Genomic DNA, 17,102 nt, shown 5'->3' with positions numbered 1-17,102 from the left:
TCTTCTTTGAACTGTGTTCTTTCCGCTACCCCAGGTGCTCAACTGCCTTTTTAACAGACCAGGTTTGCTCCGTTGCTCACGCTCTCAAACCGCGGTAGCTATGTCTGATTATACTTTTTTTAGAAGCGGTTCTCAAGGTGAAGGCCTACCGACAACCCCCAGCAAGCGCGTGCGCAAGGACAAGCTGAGGCCCCAGTCGAGGAGCAGCAGCCGGTCAAGCATGACCTCTGATAGCAAAACTTATCCAGCAGGAAAGCAGAGAAAATCTTTCTGGATACTGGTGGGCCGGTGGAGACGACACAGATACATCAAGGTTGCGATTCCGTTGCTGTATCTGGTTGCGTTCATCTTGGTTCTGAACAAGTTCCAGTCTAGGGGCGACTACAGTGCATATGAAAGCTCGCGATCGTTTTCGTTACCTTCTCTTGGAGCAATTTTCAGCCGAAAACATCCTAAGCCAGATGCCAAGAACGAGCTGATGGAGGAGAACAAGCAGTCTCAAAATCAGCTTCTAGAGTTCCCCTACACGGCCGACGTGACAGTGTTACCCAACGCTCCTTACAAGCATGCCAGAGAAACGTCAGATCTGCGTGCTACACATGCAATCTATTATGAAGCGATCAAACGGCACCTCGTCGAACTACAGCATAATCCCAAGGCGCCGATCCCGGAGTTCGATTTCCATTGGAAAGACTGGATTGACATGCACGATCTTATTCCCCTGCTGGAGCAGAAACCCAACTGCTTTGTTGCCGGAGTGCTAGGGTCGAACGTGCGAACTCCGTGGCCAGGATGCATCGATGCGAAAAACAAGGACAGCAGCGAGCTGAACTTCTACTTCGACTCACCAGCATCGGATTACGAGTCCGCGTACCGCCTCAGTTTAAGGGGTAAGACTTATTTGGTTGAAGTGGCACCACTGCCGAGAAAACTGATCTTCCTTGCAGGAGATCTTGCATTTGTAGTGAAAGTGGCTGAAAAAAAGGATGTTGTGCGGTCTGGACTTCTGGAAAGCTACATCAAGTCGCAGATGGCGCGGTACAACTACACGTACCAACAGGTGATCAGCTCACCGATTTCTGTTTTTGATTCGCTGGGGGAAATTGGCCAGCTTCTGGGTAGAGACTTTGTGGACGCCACAGCGCAGGGGTTAGACAAAACAGAGGTCTCAATCGACGCGTTCGAGTTCCCTGCCAACAAGAAAAAGACCAAGCTTGCCGGAGCCGCATTCCACCACCAGGAACTGCATTATCATGATATTTTATTGAGAAAAAAAGACGGAGCCGTGAGCAGAGAAAAATACGATTGGCGCTTTTTCAGCAACCTCATTGTGGACGAGACAGATAAACGTAGCACCTGGCACCAGCTGATTCGCGGATGGCTGCATTTCTCGTCAAATTTGGGCATCACCACCTGGCTGTCGCAGGAAGCACTCCTTGGGTGGCACAGAAACGGGCTGTTGAGTCCGTGGGAGGAAAGCGTCCATTTCGAGATCCCCGCCAGGGACATGGTCAGGCTGGCCGAGTCACTGAACGGGTCGCTGGTGATCCAGGACCCAAAGGACGGCACGGGTGTTTTCTATATCGATGTCAACCCATACTACATGGAGCGCGCAAGAAATAATAACGGAAACGCGTCGCCGGAGTCGATCGACCTCAAGTTCATAGACATCCGCACGGGTCTGTATCTGGAGGTTACCGGGTTGATGATCAGCAGCGACGGGCTGCCGATCCCTGCGAACGCGATGGAGATGTTCGTCAACGAGGGGGATGTGCTCGAGGACCTCAAGGCCGACAGAACAGTGGACGGGTCGAAACGCAAAATCATCAATAGCGGGACAGGCTTCTTCTATCACATTGACCAAATAAGCCCGCTCCGCCGCACGCTTTTCGAAGGAAGACTCGCAAACGTGCCCAACCGCTTCATTTCAATCCTAGACATGCTGTACAAGGACATCATCAACACCAAGGAGTTCTTTGGCCACAAATATGTGGACCATCTTCGATTGTGGGTCGACAGCGACCAGTGCAACTATGTGCCGACCGAGGACATTGAGCTGTTCAGAAAGGGGGGAAGCAACTTCATCGGAGCGTGCCACGATTACAAGATCTGGGGAGAATATAATAGCACGAAAGCCGCAACGCTATTCAAGCTATTGGAGGCCGAGAACGACTATAATATGGTCCTGAGCTCCATCGACGAGCTGCAGTTGCTGTACGACGACTATTGGATCAACATGCGTGAGAAGACCCTCAACACGGTGTACAACATTCCACTTCGAGAGTAGTAGGATAGATGTATATGGCTTCGGCCCACGTGAAAAAAAAAAAAACCAAATCCGGATATATACCGTATATTTAAATATGCGCGCACCGTTTTTAAACTGGAGCAAACGGAGCTCATTTTTGATTTTGCCAGAAATATGACTTTTCTTCTTGCCGGCCACAGAGGGTAAGTGATTTGGCATGCCGTGCTAACCGTAGACTCAAGAAAACGTGTCCGGAAAACACGATTCTCGCGTTCGAGGAGGCGGTCAAGAATGGGTGCTCTGTGATAGAGACAGATCTCCATATCTCCTCGGATGGCGAGGTAGTGATCTGCCACGACATTGATACAAACCGTGTGTTTGGACAGGACTACGTTGTCACGAAAACCCCCTACAAGGGCATTTTGTCCGAGCTGCGCACGCTGCGAGCTCCGCATCTTCCGATTCCGACGTTGAAACAAGTATTAGAGTGGGCCGTGAAGACCAACGAGTCCCGTTCGGAGCCTATCAAATTGATGCTGGATATTAAGGCCGACAATGACCCAAAGCGCATTGTGGACCTGATTTTAGAGAATCTCGAGGCTGTTGGTGGAGTTGAGTACTGGAAGGACAAGATCATCTACGGTCTGTGGGGCGCGGCCTACTACGACGAGAGAATAGCCCAGTTTGAAGTTCTCAACATCTCTGTGGACGTGCTCACCAGTATAAAAGTGGCGAGTCAGATCAAGGAGAAGGGAGGCAGACTAGACTGTGTTTCTGTGATCGTTGTTGCCAACGGTCTGGCGTATATGGTTGAGGAGATTCTTGACTTTTGCGAGAGGGAGAAAGTGCGACTGTGGTTCTGGACAGTCAACAGCAAAGAGGACTTAGAATTGGCCCTCTCGAAATACGGAGAGCGCAAGATAGACGGACAGCCGTTGCTGGAGGGTGTTGTCACAGACGACCCAGCAACACTTCTCTCGCCAGCAAAGCCTGCGTTGACGTTTGGCTACCAAGTGCGCCTTTTCCTCAAAACCAGAGTCTACCTTTTCATTTTATTTCTCTACCGCAGAAACATTGGCTTGCGTCCGCTTCTTACCGTACTCCGGAAAGTGGGATTTTTATAAATGGGCAGAAAGGATATAAAAAACCTTATTTTAAATATAAACTCTATTTTCGAGCCCCATGAGATACGGCACACTGGCGCTAATGTCCCTGACAGGAGGCACGTTAGCGTGCGCGGGCGGCATATCGTTTCTCCCCTCACTATTCCAGCCGCTTGTACAGGAGAATAACCATCATTTAGATAGACCCGCCATAGAAATCCACAACCGAACCTTGGTGTACTCCACCAACGGGTCCATATTCAGCCCTCCGGAAATGATCCCAATGATGGACCCCAAGGCGGTGCTGGATCTGGGCCGCAAGGTGATTCAATCCCAGCAGCGGGGATACTTCGTGGTCAAACTGGGTACAATCGCCAATTCAACTTGGGATACACAGTTATACGAGGATTTTACCACGGTAATAGACAACGCGCATTTCTTTCCCACGCTGGTGGGGTTTGTGATTGAGGCCTCGTTGGAAGAACACAACCTGCCCTTTTTTAAAGCTGCCGTGCGAGACATGAAGAAGTACCTTGTGCGCAACCGAATGAGATACATCCCGATCGGTCTGGAGCTAAGTTCGCACGTCAATAGAACGGTAGACCAGTACTTCGCTTGTGACACGCTGTACCCTGTGGACTTCTACTTCTCCAACCAGGGTCTGAGCTTCCCCAGCCCTCGATCGGGCCCGTGTCCTGAAGAAATGTCCATTTGCACCTCGTCTCTTCCACACACGCCAAGAGCCTCAAGGTGCGACTGTATAATGTCAGCGCTTCGCTGCATGATAAACCCAAAGAAGGTTAACCAGGAGTTCAACGAGCTGGAACGTCTTTGCGACACGGTCTACTGCGGGTCGATAGAAAATGACGTCGAACAAGGGCGCTACGGCATCTTTGCCAGTTGCACCAAACTCCAAAGACACTCAATAGCTCTGAATTTGTACTACTCGTACAACGGCAACCAGGCTTCGTTCTGCCACGCGGGTGGGCTGGGCAAGCTGATCGCACACAACTACTCCATCGAAAACTACCAGTCGCTCTATGACTACAACGGTAAGTCATGCAGACAGGAAATCATGGACGACTGGGATCGATATTTGATTGGCAGGGCAAGAAAACAGATCACGTCAGGCGAAAGAGACATGGTCAACGAGGACATTGACAACGATTTTGAGCATGCGTACCTGAACTCTGCTGGGAGGACGGAATATACTGCCGTTCTGAATATGTTGATGATATTGGTCATAATTTCTATTTGACAGGATTGCTAAGCTCGTTAGTATTCACTATTTCTTGTTTCCCCATTTCACTCCCAGGAAACCCGACTCGTTCATCAGGCCCAGTCGTTTGTTCACAGAGCTGGACTTCGGACCTCCAACCAGATAGAACCGTTTCTGTCCTTTCACGTCCAACGCCACATACACAAGCTGCTGCTCAACAAAGTTCTCCTCAATGGCTTCCAATTGAACAACGGCAACCTTGTAATCGCTCTCAACGAAAAACTTCATCAGCATGTGCTCCTTATTGTCCTTGGCAAGGTACTTGGTAGCCTGAATTGGTCTGTTTCTGGTCCACTTGTCTCCCGCAGCATAACCATACGCTTTGAGTCTGATGTGTTTGCCGCTTTCGATCTCCTCTTTCGAGTAGCCTAGCAGCGTCAGCGCCTCTTCATTCTTTTCAATCATTGACACTACTCTGTTGAACGTTGATGTCTCACCCGATGGAGAAAATAGCTCGCTGAACACCAGATACAGCGACACAGACGAAACCCCGAGAGCCAGAAGTACAATGGACGACGAAACCAGAAACTTCGAGCCCCGCACAAAGTTGTTCAGAAACGAGAACCCCGATTTCCTGGTCTGTCGGGCCTGCTCTTGCGTGCTGGAAGTATGGGTATGTGAATGGCTATGGGAATTTGTGTGATCTTGATGGCTATGCGAATGGTATCTTATTGACACGATTGAGAACGTTGGAGATGCCAGCTGGGAAAAAAGAGGCCTCCGCGCAGAATGGGGTATGCCAAGAGTTGAAAGGCGGGACAACATTGGCTGGGAGGATATATTGCCTGAGTATCAACTGAGAAAGTCGACCAATTTTTTTGTCCATTTTTTTCAAGTCCAGAATATATTTGGTGCAGAGGTGTTTTGTCTCGAAAGACAGGCTCTCGACTCGGTGCCTCATTTTTGTAAAAGGATAAGGCGGTTCTCAGGTACTCAGTTTAATGCACGTAAGATGTCTGACAAAAGCTGAGATGCAGCTGAAGAAAAACTTGAGGCGAGGGCGGTCACATTTCTTCTTCTAACGCAGACGAGCAAGACGGAAGTACCTCGCTGAATTTTAAGTGGTTGAATTCCAGGTGGTTTATACTGAGCAGAAGGGCGTAGCACGGCATTTGCCGTAGGGTAAATGGAACAGCCGATGCACGGTTCCCTAAAGGGGCGGCCTTTGCTGATACATTCAGTGCTGGATATGTTGGCAATGGTGCCTAAAATAGCACTATATCGGGCCCGTGGTGTAATGGTTATCACGTCATCTTCCGGAGGTGCATGGTTGCGGGTTCGAGTCCCGCCGGGCCCTAGGTTTTTAATTTTTCTTTTTGCTTGTATTGCCCTATTTTTTGCCTTTTTATACGTCATACGCATTAAGGCGCATGCATGTACATAATCTCACATGAACGTCGGAAAAAGCTTTGTGGGCCGTAGTAGAAAACGTGTCGTGGTGGAAGGTTAGCATTGTCTGTCTGTGTCGCGCTGGGATTCTTTGTGGTGAATTCGTCTATTAATCTGGCTTGGTGCAGCGGCTGAGGTCACCGGCGTATTGATTGTACGAAACTGGTGCGCATTTTCCTGCAGGAGAGGACAAACCGTTGGGATGAAACATGCATTAATTCTTAACTTTCTCGTCCGTACCAGTTGGATTCAAAGTTTGCCAGATCACTAAGCTGCCCTTTCTTTTGCAATTTCAATAAGTTTATATCATTAATAAATCATTGGGTGTCGTACTTTGAGACCATGTCTGTCGACTCAGAGATCACGCGGTCGCCCCCGAGTGACAGTGATGGCGCGCGGAAACGAAAGAGGGCTTTGAAGGCTTGTGTTATTTGCCATCAACGCAAAATCAAATGTGACCTCGACTTCAAGGAAGTAGGGCAGCGGTGCACTAATTGCGAGGAGCTGAATCTGGAGTGCGAACTGTACAAGCGCAAGAAGAGAATCAAAAAGTTCCAGATCCACAAGAACCTCTCCGATCTCCTGGAGAAGACCAAGATCGAAACTCTGAATGCAGTTCGTATAGACCCTGCCGAGCTGATGGAGAAGTTGAAAAAAACTCGCCATCATGAGTACATTTACAGAAGTTACTCGGACGCCGAAAACAGGCTTGTGACCAGGCTGTTTGACGAGTATTCCAAGGAACAGCAGTTCCAGGACGTCAGCGACGCGAGTATCCGCAACCTGAACCTGCTGGGCTGTTTTAATTTACCCGAGAAGGCGGTTTGCCAGACCTACGTCGACTCCTATTTCCAAAATGTGCACCCCCTGATTCCGATCTTGAACAAAGAGACTTTTCTGGCCGAGAACAGTAAATACACCAACCCCACTTCTTTGTTGCTGCTGCAGACAGTTCTTTTCGTCGGCTCCAAGTTTATAAAGTGCGAGTCCGAGGAAAGCAGGCTCACACAGTCCAAGATTACCAACATACTGTATGGCCGGGCCAAAGCTCTCTTTGACCATGACTTTGAGGGCAACCCGGTCAGTCTGCTCGCAGCGATGGCACTGTTGGGACTGGGGCTCGAAGACCACTACTTCCACACGAAATCTCTCTACTCGTGGCTCCAGGTGTCGATTTCTGTGGCCAACTCGCACGGTTTTTTTCAGAACGACCTTTCCGAGTACACCGAAAAAGAACAATGTCAAATCCGGAAACTGACCTGGTATTTTATCTCCAAAGACACTGTGGTGTCGGTTATTCTTGGCAAACCGCGTCTGATAGACGTTTCCACCGTGCCGTCAGAGAAACTCTCGCTTAGGGACTTTAGGTTCGACACCGACATCACAGACACTATAAAGCTATACGCCATCGAACATTTGCGTCTAGCCGAGGCTTTGGCCGCCGTCGACCAGACGGTGGTAAACGGCAGCGCCGGTTTACCCTCCAGCGAACAAGACACTCTGCTAGGAATGTGGTTCGACACTGTCCCTAACGAGCTGAAACTGGGCACCCATACGCAAAAAAATCCAAATTACCACAGTCTTATTATATGCTGCAATTACTTCTGCACTCTCATCACGTTACATCACGCAAGCATTGTCCACTCAATTGCGTCCGAATCACCGTCGCACAACCAGGCGGACAGCCATAGACCTTCGTGGGAAGTGATCTTCCAATGCTGCATAACAGTCGACACGATATTGAAAGAACTGAAAAACACTGCGGCGCTGTCCATTTTTGGCACGGAAATCATTATTTGGACTTTCCTGCTGGGAAAGGTGCTGACCTATTTCCTCAGGGCGTCGGACCCGAGCGTCGCGAAAAGAGGACGCGAAATCGCAGACAATTTACTAGACATTCTCGAAAACGGTATTGATAACTGGAATCTCACACAGAAGTTCCACCACGTACTTAGCAAACTGTTCAACGACGAAAACATACAGGACGAGCTGCTGCGCATCTATGTCGGGCCGAACCACACGGGCTCGAAGGTGGACTTTTCGCAGCCAGACGTGCCTGTCAAACTGGAGAAATCTGAGGCCGATGCAAGTTTCGAACGGGCTGTCTTCCAAGACCCCGTGAAGAGCTGCGATCCGCAGGCGAGTCCGTCGCAACGGCTCAAGAAAATCTCCATTGCATCTCTCATCTCACCCCCAGACGCTGTAGAGTCTGTCAACGTTCAGAATAGTGCCACTGGCTTATGGAACTACGCTGATCAACACTAGCATTTTTTTTGTATTTCTCTGAATTTAGTCATCGTTATGCAAAAACAGGGACCCAGTTCAAATATTTGAACCACACGGGCTCCACCAAAATACAGTAGCCGTCAGCGACTTTGATCGGCGACCGTTCCAGAGTTTCCACTGTGCCCGTGATAATGCATTTGCGGCCGCGAAATTCCTGCACCTGGGCCTTGAGAACCACGGTGGAGTCAGGAGGGGCTTTTTGGAAGAAGTCGAGCTTGAGCTGTGCCGTGACACCTCTCTTGGAAGGCAGTTTTGAGAATCCACACATACATAGGCCCTCGTCGATGATCGTAGAGATAATGCCGTTGTGGATCTTCCGATCCGAACCCACCGTCTGGGCTCCAAGATGTGCTATGCAGTACATCTTTCCTTCATCGCGGTTGAGGAAGATGATCGGGTCGGTAGTCATGTGGTTGGGCGAGTTCAAGAGACCCTGTCCCACATGGTACTGTCTGTGAGCCTCTGGAATGAGCTGAGAGCCAGAAAGCAGCTCGAACGATTTATCTGCTGCCAATTGCTTGTACAACTTGGAGCTCTTGATAAATTCGAGCGACTGCAAAGACCGCTCGTTCGCGAGCTGTTTATCCTTTTCGTTGAGGACAGGCCAGGCACGGCCAAACACAGACACTCCGGCGCCGAATGACGCCACAGACAGACCGGTCACGCCGGCAAAACGTAGGAACCCTCTCGCAAACGCCATGATGGACTCTGTGAAATAAATATTCTAGGGGACACAAAGTCGATCGTCGCGGGAGCTTTGTGCAATTGCCAAAAAATAAAAAACTCCACGATAAACAAAAGTTTTATTGTTTGTTGCGCATTGAAACATAAAAATTGACACGCTAGTCGGGTCGAAAAACAGTCTGAACAACGCGGGTGACTACTAGAAAAGACATCTTTATCTGCAATGGAAGAAAACCAAGGATTGTCGCCAAGTCCCGGGCGAAATGAACAAGGTGTCGGAGTGGAACTCAACGAAACTAATGCACAACAAAACGTCGACGGAGATGTGCAAGTTGCTGAGAAAAGCAACGAGGAAGACCTGGGGGCAGAAGTCGACGAAGAACACGAGCCAAAGGCCGAAGACATTGAGGAAGCAAACGACATAGACACGAACATAATACCCGAGTCTGTGGAACAGGAACATATTCATGGCGAAGCCAGGAAGACTACAGATAGTTCTAAAGAGGTCAAACAAGAGCCTGGAAACGAGGACATTCCGCTGCCTCAGGAAGGAAGCGCATATATGGAAGAAAACAAGCCCACGATGGGCCCTCAGGACCAAGTTTCGAGTGACTACATGTTCACCTCGAGATCGCAAATGGAAAGCACGATCAGCATGTCCTCGCTCCAGAAGCAAACTCACACGGTTGTTTTGCCGTCTTACGGTGCGTGGTTCGACATGAAGAAGATCCATAAAATCGAAAAAGAGTCTCTTCCAGAGTTCTTCAACGGAAGCAACAAAAACAAGACTCCTCAGATATATGCCCGGTATCGGAATTTCATGGTGAACACGTACAGACTAAACCCCAACGAGTACTTGTCGTTCACAGCCGTCAGGAGAAACCTTGTTGGAGATGCTGGCACATTGCTCCGACTACACAAGTTTTTGGACAAATGGGGGATAATCAATTACCAAGTGAACCCAGAGACGCGTCCTGTGCCGTTAGAGCCGCCATACACGGGAGAGTTCACGGTCGACTTTGACACTCCGCGGGGGCTCTTTCCCTTTGAGAGCTACAAACCTCCTGTAGAGCTTCCTGACATGTCGAAAGTGAAAGAGCTCTTAAATTCGAGCAACAACGGCAGCGCAGCATCGAACGGAGAGCCTAACAAAAGGCGGAAAATCATAAAGCCAGACATCAACAAAGGGTGGTCTCAGACAGACCTGGAAAAGCTGGTTGAAGGAGTCAAGCAGTTTCCTAACGACTGGTACAAGATTGCAGAGCATGTTGGCAACAAGAGTCCAGAGCAATGTATTATACGGTTTTTGCAGTTTCCGATCGAGGACGAATTCTTGGAGAAAAACAAAGAGCATCTTGGCCCGTTGAAATACGTGCCCAATTTATCATTTTCGCCCAACGATAACCCTATCATGTCGACTTTGGCCTTTTTGACGTCCATAGTGGACACAGATGCGGCCGTGGCTGCTGCCGATCGGGCAAAGAAGGTGGTGGATGATAAATTGACTCAACTGCTCGACGGGTCGGGGCAGAGCGAAGAGACGAAGCAGATAAAGGATGAGCCTAAGGAGGACTCAAACGGGGAGCAGGACAACCTGGAAATGGAAGACCCCCTCACAGACGTGAAAGATGCGGCAAACACGTCGTTTGGGCTTGCGGCAGCGCGGTCGCATGTTTTCGCCAACTACGAGGAGAGAGAGATGAACAAAGCCATGACCGCTATAGTGAACAACGAGCTGAAGCTGGTGGAGTTGAAGCTGAACAAGCTGAGCAAGTTGGACAGGCTCTTTGAGTATCAGAAGAAACAGCTTTCAAAGAAGAACGACGAGCTGTTTCTGGACCGTCTTTCGTTCTTCAAGACTGCCAACACTGTGTCGTCGAAATTAATGCAGGCCATTGAGCTGTTGGACGACAAGAGCGAAGGCGGCGAGAAAGTGAAGAAGCTGGTGGCGGACGCCAGAGAGCTAATCATGAAGCCTCCAAAGAAGAGCCTAAACGTGCTTGGGTTCGAGTCGAAGGACGAAGAGCGCAGCCTGGGAGAAGAGGAGGTGAAGCCGGTGAGCTACGAAGCTCCCCAATTGTATAGATATTGGTCAGGATAATGTAATTTTATCATACTTAGGATCGTATCTAGTGAACAACAGCCTGCAGAGCTTCGAGGACCTCGATTTCGATGGCAGCCTCGGCAGCGACGGTCTCATCTGCGGAAGAGGCGTTTTTCTGGGCCTCGGCCAGGAGCGATTTGATGTTTTCAGAGGAAAATGCGTCCAATGGGTGGGCCTCGACGGTGGAGATGTTGAGCTTGGAGCCTGGCACGATGCTGGCGAAACCTCCAGACACAAAGTATTTGGAGGTGGTGCCGGACGACTCGATCACCTCGACGACTCCTGGAGCCAATTCTTCGACGGTTGGCACGTGGTTGGCCAGAACACCCATTTCTCCAGAGCTGGCTGGCAGGTTGACCTGGCTGACCTCTTTGTTTGTGAGAAGGGCCTGCCATGTTAGAGACTAGATATCGGACACACTTACCTGGTGTGGCGAGACGAGCGAGACCTTGAGGACGTCTGGGTTGACGGCCTCGGCGTAAGTTCTGACACCGGCGGTGGCAGTTCTTGCTGTTCTGGCAATGGATCTAAGGGATTGTCTGAACATTGTTGGTGAGGAAGAGAGATATTTTTTTTCCACTTCGTGGCATCTGAGAAGTTACATTTGATTGGCCCGCACGACCGTCGCGTCGGTCGTCTGCCCCTGGCTCACACGAATATATTTCATTCTACTATCGCTGCTGATCATGTCTTGGGTGCTTCGGGACTCTGCCAACAACATCTTCATCACGACAGCCACGATTCTGGACAAGTTGACGTACAGGCTGAGTGGCAAGGCCACGGGAACGGTGGTACCGCACAACAACGACTCGCTGGTGAAGCCGCTGTCGCAGACGTTGAAACAAGACTTTGACCGCTACAACGAGATTCTCGACGAGCACAACATGAATTTGCGCGAGGCAGAGCACGTTCTGCGATATTTGAAGGTGAAGTCTGTGAAGGACGAGGAAATGAAAAAGATCAAGCAGGAAGAGGCCGAGATGAAGAAAAAGATCGAGGGGGAGGCGTCCAAGAAGAAGCAGGAGCAGGAGCAGCGGCAGGCAGAGCAGCAGCCGGGCGGCGCCGCCGGCGACGTGTTTGGGTCGACAGACGACCTGATGAACCTGGATTTGGACAATTTCCGGACAGATTTCCTGGACTTTGGCGAGACGAGCGAGCGGCCGCAGAACGACGATATGATGAAGGACATTTTCGACATGAAGACAGCAGACAACAGCGAGCCGTCTGCGATGAACTCGCTCACCGACCTGAACCTGGACTTTCTGGATCAGCCCGCGCAGGCCGGCCCTGAGCCCGCTGCTCCTGCGCAGGAGGACGAGGCTGGGCTGATGCCGACAGACCAGATGGAAAACCTGTTTTCGCAGTTCGACGAGCTCGTCAACAGTGGAGATTACTAGATTAACGTGTCCTATATACTTATTTACCGCAACAAGAGCTCTCAAAGGCAAGTCTCGAGGTTTTGTCCTTGGCCTCCTTGTGCACGGCCCTCTTGGCTTCGGAGGTGGTCATGGCGTAGGACGGCTGGATGTCCAGGCCCGGGTTCTCGGTGAAGAAGTGCCGAGGTCTGAGCATCAGGGTGATCGGCTCGGCAGGCATCAGTGGGAAGTCCTCTGGGGCTGGGAAATGGGTGATCCCGAAAGTATGGAAGAACAGGATGTCGGTGTTCTCGATGTTCTCGGAGCCGTCGCCGATCCACTCTCTCATACCGCGCACGCCATCTCCAGACCACTGGGGAACGTGGTCGCCCGATGGATACAGTCTGTTGTCCTTGTAAGGCACGACGTTGACCGAGTGTGAGGCCCATGGCGCTCTCTTGGCCACCAACGATCCGTCCTTGGCCAGCAAAGGTGGACATTGCGCAGACACCAGCTTGTAGGAAGGAGGCTTGCCCGAGTACGGGTTGACCTTGTTGGGGTTGAAGATGTCCCAGGATCTGCCGGTGGCAGACTCGTAGTTGGTGAGCGAGTCCTTGACCGTCTTGAAGGTGGTCTTTTCCGAGTAGAAGGCGTTGCCGTACATGTTTTCTGGCGAGCCGAGCGGGTAGGGCGACGGCTTGGCGTCGCAGGCGGCAGCAGAGTTACCGTCGCCGTCAATTCTCGGGTCGATTCTCAGGGAGAACAGGTGCTGGTGGTTGTGAGCGTTCACGTTAGGGTACACTCTGGTTCCCCACGGACCGGCCTCCTCGTCGTCGCCCAGAATGTACGTGTTCAGAATACCCGTGAGTCTGATGTCGAGCCTGATGGCTCCGTCCTGCATAAACACCCAGTACAGACAGTACTCGTAATTGGCGGCAGTGAAGATCTGCGAGATGACCAGCTTGGTGGCTCTCGTGACGATCGAGGTGGCAAAGTTGTCTCTGAAGTCGGAGTGCTTGAAAAGCAGCCCGTCGTCCTCCTCGTGAATACAGACGGCGTTCTTCACGGTGATGGGGTCTCCTGCTCTGTCGGAGAAGTGGGCGTCGAGGTAGTGGATCACGCCTTTGCAGTCGCAGCCAAGCGACAGCGGGTTCGTCATGTACCCGGCGCCGTACTCGCCGATATCCAGAGCGTGTTTTCTCTGGTGAGGGAACTCTGGCGAGCCGTACGGAACAATCATCTCGGACAGCGAGATTCGGTGGAAGATCGGTCTCACGTTGCCGTGGTCGTTGTACGACACGTCCGACAGAACAATGCCTTCTCTGTAGTTGAAACCGATGTGGAACTTGAAGTTGGACCATTCCATGACGTTGCCGGTCATCTTGAACGAAACTCCCTCTGGCTGGGTCACGTTGATAGGAGGCGCCTCTGGTCTCATGGCGCCGACCTTCTCGACCATGTGCTTAGGATAGAAGTTGGCGTGTTTGTGCTTGGACACTTTTCTTCTTCTGTTGGGGATGTCGATGAAAATCACCTTCTTCTCCTCCGTGTCGACGATCGGACAGAAGTCGAGCGGGTGCGAGTACTGCGAGTCGTCCTCGTCGGATCTGTAGTACACAAGGGCCTGCTGCAGTCTCTTGCCGGTGCCCCATCTCTCGTCGTAGCCAATGGTCCATGGGTCGCAGTACACCTTGTGCATCTCGTTGGCAGGGATGCCCGACAGCACACACTGCTCGATGACGGCGGGGTCTTTTCTGATGACGTCCTCGGTGGCGCACAGGTCCTCGACGGTCAGAATCGGCTGGACGGTCTCCAAAGCCCTGGTCTCGATAACAGACAGGGAGGCCAGGTCAACAAGACCCTCTTTCACACCGGGCTTGCCGGCCTCCAGAATCACGTAGTACGCAAGTCGAGGAGGCAGAGGGCCACCCTGCTCCTTCCACTGGATGTAGGCCTTTCTGGCAGGCTCTCTCAGAGTGACGGTGTTGAAGCTGATCTGCTTACCGGCAAAGTAGCTCTTGACGGTGCTGGTGACGGCCTTGATCTCGGCCGTGGACAGAGGGTCCAGCGGGTGGGCTGGTCTGGCTGGGGCGGCCGAGGCAGCGGTGGCTTGGGAGGCGATCTGGCGCAGTCTTTCCATGCTGATCGATTGTGAGGGACAAGAGCGAAGCTTGCTGGCTTATATAGTGCGAGGGGCTAATTTCCGCTGATAACAGACCTGCCCGATCGGGAAATTAAGTCCACCGCTATTTTACATACTGTTTTCGGCAACTGGGTCCCAGGAAATGGTGGCTATAGTGCAAAAAGCAGCGAGTTTCTGCATGTCTCGTCTGGGGCACCTCTTGGTGCACACGGGGCATGTCGCCTGGTGGCCACCAGAGCGTTCTTATCTCGTTTCTGTGTGCCGACGCGTCGCACCTGCGTCGGTGAGAAAAAAAACATTTCCGCGAGTGAAAATTTTCCTCAAACATGCCAGAACCCATCGCTTTTGACGAATCCCAGGTCGACGTCTCGTCGATCGATTTCTCGGACCTCGAGGCACAGTACCACGTGCCCGAGCCAGAACACTCGTACGAGCACTTTGTGATCTGCGACGGCGCCCCCATCGCGCCAGAGGCCAAGGCTCCTGTTTTGAAGAAGGTGCTCACCAAGCTGTTCTCCCAGTGCGGCAAGGTTGTCGACATGTTCATGCCGCTGGAAAACGGCCAGACCAAGGGCTACTTGATCATCGAGCTCGAAAACGCCGCCGCCGCCGACAAGGCCGTCAAGCAGCTGAACGGCAAGAAGCTGGACGTGAAGCACAGATTGGCCGTCAACAAGCTGCCAGACATGGAGAAATACGCCCTCAACGACAACATCACCGAGGAGTTCCGCGAGCCGGCCATTCCCGAGTTCCGCTCGCACGGCTACCTCAAGTCGTGGCTGCTGGACCCCAACGGCCGCGAGCAGTTCATGCTCCACCACCACGACACCGTGGGCGTGTACTGGTACAAAAAGAACATCCAGCCCGAGGAGGTGATCGAGCCACGGGCCCACTGGACGTCTGCGTCGATGAAGTTCTCGCCAAAGGGCACGTATCTGTTCTCGTTCTTCCCTGGCGGAGTGCAGGCGTGGGGCGGTGAAAAATTCGACAGGATCCGCAGATTTGTGCATCCGGGCGTCCAGCTGCTGGACTTCTCGCCAACGGAAAAATTCCTGGTGACGCTGTCGCCGGAGCCGATCGTCATCCCGCCCGAGGACCACCCGGCCCGCGCACAGTGTCTGTTCAGTGCAGAAAGTGCCGGCCACAAGCTGGTGATCTGGGACTTGCAGACGGGTTTGCCGGTGCGCACTTTTGCGCTGCCCCCAAACCTGGAGAAACAGCAGTCGATGCCGTGGCCGCTGATCAAATGGTCTTTTGACGACAAGTACTGTGCCCGGATGGGTCCCGACGCGTTGGCGATTTACGACACCACGCAGGAGTTTGCGCTGCTGGACAAGAAGCTGTACAAGGCCGAGGGCATCATGGACTTTGAGTTTGCTCCGGCCGGCGTGAGACTGGCCACCACGAGGAAAAACGACCCGCCCGAGACGGTGTTCTCGTTTTGGACGCCAGAAACACCGAACCAGTCGGCGCGTGTTTCGGTGGTGCAGCTGCCGTCACGACAGGTGCTGAGAACGGTGAACCTGTTCAACGTGTCGGACGTGAAGCTGTGCTGGCAGGACGAGGCCAAGATGCTGTGTTGCAAGGTCGACAGACACACCAAGTCGAGGAAGACCACGTTCACGAACCTGGAGCTGCTGTCGCTGGGCGAAAAAGATATTCCTGTGGAGAAAGTGGAGCTCAAGGAGGTGGTGAGCTCGTTCCAGTGGGAGCCGCACGGAGAGCGGTTTGTGACCGTGTCGAAGCTGGACACGCCGAACCCGAACATCGCCGTTCCAGACAACATTGTGTCGTTCTACGACGTGGAGGAGGCCAAGGTTGCGAAACAGGTGATCAAGAAGTGGCTGTGCTACAAGACGGTGACCAAGACCCACGCGAACCAGATCAGATGGTCGCCAAAGGGCCGGTTTGTCGTGGTGGCCACCGTCACCGGCGCAAACGGCGACCTCGACTTCTACGACTCGGACTACGACGGCGAGAAGGAGAAAGAGCAGTCCGACAAGGTGAAGTCGAACCTGAAGCTGCTGAACCACCACGAGTACAAGGGTCTGACCGACCTGGCGTGGGACCCGTCTGGAAGATACGTTGCTGGCTGGTCGTCCACCTGGAGACACAAGATCGAGAACGGGTATCGGATTTACGACCTGGTGGGCATGCTGCGCAAGGAGGAGCTGATCGACGGATTCAAAGAGTTTGAGTGGAGACCAAGACCACCGTCGATGTTGAGCTCGAACGACAGAAAGAAGGTCAGAAAGAGCCTGAAGGAGTACGCTGCGCAGTTCGAGGAGGCCGATGCGATGGAGGCAGACGCCGAGCTGAGAGAGCTGATCCTCAAGAGAAAGAGACTGCTGCAAGAGTGGTACACTTGGAGAAAGGAGGTCATTGCCAAGCTGAAGGAGCTGCATCTTACCCAGGAGCAGGCAGAGACCAGAGAAGAGGTGATTGAGGAGGTCAAGGAGGAGATCCTGGAGGAGAAGGAAGAGGTGATAGAGTAGGCGTAATGAATAAATA

General features: G+C 52.1%; 11 protein-coding genes across 11 annotated transcripts; 7 read left to right on the top strand and 4 right to left on the bottom strand.

Moving 5' to 3' along the window:
* Window positions 1-100: 100 nt before the first annotated feature.
* On the top strand, window positions 101-2,287 carry KL928_004265 (uncharacterized protein; the record flags this gene model as incomplete). The annotated part of the gene is made up of 1 exon (XM_043204944.1): window positions 101-2,287. The coding sequence occupies one exon, from the start codon at window positions 101-103 to the stop codon at window positions 2,285-2,287; it is 2,187 nt and encodes a 728-aa protein (XP_043058332.1).
* A 76-nt stretch (window positions 2,288-2,363) lies between these two features.
* Window positions 2,364-3,372, top strand: KL928_004264 (uncharacterized protein; the record flags this gene model as incomplete). Its single annotated transcript, XM_043204943.1, has 2 exons — window positions 2,364-2,374; window positions 2,457-3,372. The coding sequence occupies 2 exons, from the start codon at window positions 2,364-2,366 to the stop codon at window positions 3,370-3,372; spliced, it is 927 nt and encodes a 308-aa protein (XP_043058331.1).
* Window positions 3,373-3,430: 58 nt separating this feature from the next.
* KL928_004263 (uncharacterized protein) lies at window positions 3,431-4,609 on the top strand (the record flags this gene model as incomplete). Its single annotated transcript, XM_043204942.1, has 1 exon — window positions 3,431-4,609. The coding sequence occupies one exon, from the start codon at window positions 3,431-3,433 to the stop codon at window positions 4,607-4,609; it is 1,179 nt and encodes a 392-aa protein (XP_043058330.1).
* Window positions 4,610-4,636: 27 nt separating this feature from the next.
* Window positions 4,637-5,986, bottom strand: KL928_004262 (uncharacterized protein; the record flags this gene model as incomplete). Its single annotated transcript, XM_043204941.1, has 2 exons — window positions 4,637-5,332; window positions 5,660-5,986. 2 exons carry the CDS (start codon window positions 5,984-5,986, stop codon window positions 4,637-4,639), a joined length of 1,023 nt encoding a protein of 340 aa, XP_043058329.1.
* A 375-nt stretch (window positions 5,987-6,361) lies between these two features.
* Window positions 6,362-8,284, top strand: KL928_004261 (uncharacterized protein; the record flags this gene model as incomplete). Its single annotated transcript, XM_043204940.1, has 1 exon — window positions 6,362-8,284. One exon carries the CDS (start codon window positions 6,362-6,364, stop codon window positions 8,282-8,284), a length of 1,923 nt encoding a protein of 640 aa, XP_043058328.1.
* A 34-nt stretch (window positions 8,285-8,318) lies between these two features.
* Window positions 8,319-9,005, bottom strand: KL928_004260 (uncharacterized protein; the record flags this gene model as incomplete). Its single annotated transcript, XM_043204939.1, has 1 exon — window positions 8,319-9,005. One exon carries the CDS (start codon window positions 9,003-9,005, stop codon window positions 8,319-8,321), a length of 687 nt encoding a protein of 228 aa, XP_043058327.1.
* Window positions 9,006-9,212: 207 nt separating this feature from the next.
* On the top strand, window positions 9,213-11,090 carry KL928_004259 (uncharacterized protein; the record flags this gene model as incomplete). Its single annotated transcript, XM_043204937.1, has 1 exon — window positions 9,213-11,090. The coding sequence occupies one exon, from the start codon at window positions 9,213-9,215 to the stop codon at window positions 11,088-11,090; it is 1,878 nt and encodes a 625-aa protein (XP_043058326.1).
* Window positions 11,091-11,118: 28 nt separating this feature from the next.
* KL928_004258 (uncharacterized protein) lies at window positions 11,119-11,640 on the bottom strand (the record flags this gene model as incomplete). The annotated part of the gene is made up of 2 exons (XM_043204936.1): window positions 11,119-11,451; window positions 11,518-11,640. The coding sequence occupies 2 exons, from the start codon at window positions 11,638-11,640 to the stop codon at window positions 11,119-11,121; spliced, it is 456 nt and encodes a 151-aa protein (XP_043058325.1).
* Window positions 11,641-11,779: 139 nt separating this feature from the next.
* KL928_004257 (uncharacterized protein) lies at window positions 11,780-12,490 on the top strand (the record flags this gene model as incomplete). Its single annotated transcript, XM_043204935.1, has 1 exon — window positions 11,780-12,490. One exon carries the CDS (start codon window positions 11,780-11,782, stop codon window positions 12,488-12,490), a length of 711 nt encoding a protein of 236 aa, XP_043058324.1.
* Window positions 12,491-12,509: 19 nt separating this feature from the next.
* On the bottom strand, window positions 12,510-14,588 carry KL928_004256 (uncharacterized protein; the record flags this gene model as incomplete). The annotated part of the gene is made up of 1 exon (XM_043204934.1): window positions 12,510-14,588. The coding sequence occupies one exon, from the start codon at window positions 14,586-14,588 to the stop codon at window positions 12,510-12,512; it is 2,079 nt and encodes a 692-aa protein (XP_043058323.1).
* Window positions 14,589-14,917: 329 nt separating this feature from the next.
* Window positions 14,918-17,086, top strand: KL928_004255 (uncharacterized protein; the record flags this gene model as incomplete). The annotated part of the gene is made up of 1 exon (XM_043204933.1): window positions 14,918-17,086. One exon carries the CDS (start codon window positions 14,918-14,920, stop codon window positions 17,084-17,086), a length of 2,169 nt encoding a protein of 722 aa, XP_043058322.1.
* Between the last annotated feature and the right edge of the window lie 16 nt (window positions 17,087-17,102).

This window comes from Ogataea angusta (genome assembly GCF_019207475.1).
Source record: "Ogataea angusta isolate 61-244 chromosome Unknown 61-244_NODE_9_length_489604_cov_89.567313, whole genome shotgun sequence".
Classification (NCBI taxonomy): domain Eukaryota; kingdom Fungi; phylum Ascomycota; class Pichiomycetes; order Pichiales; family Pichiaceae; genus Ogataea; species Ogataea angusta.
The sequence above is the reverse complement of the archived record's forward strand: the minus strand, read 5'-3'. Positions and strand labels throughout refer to the sequence as shown.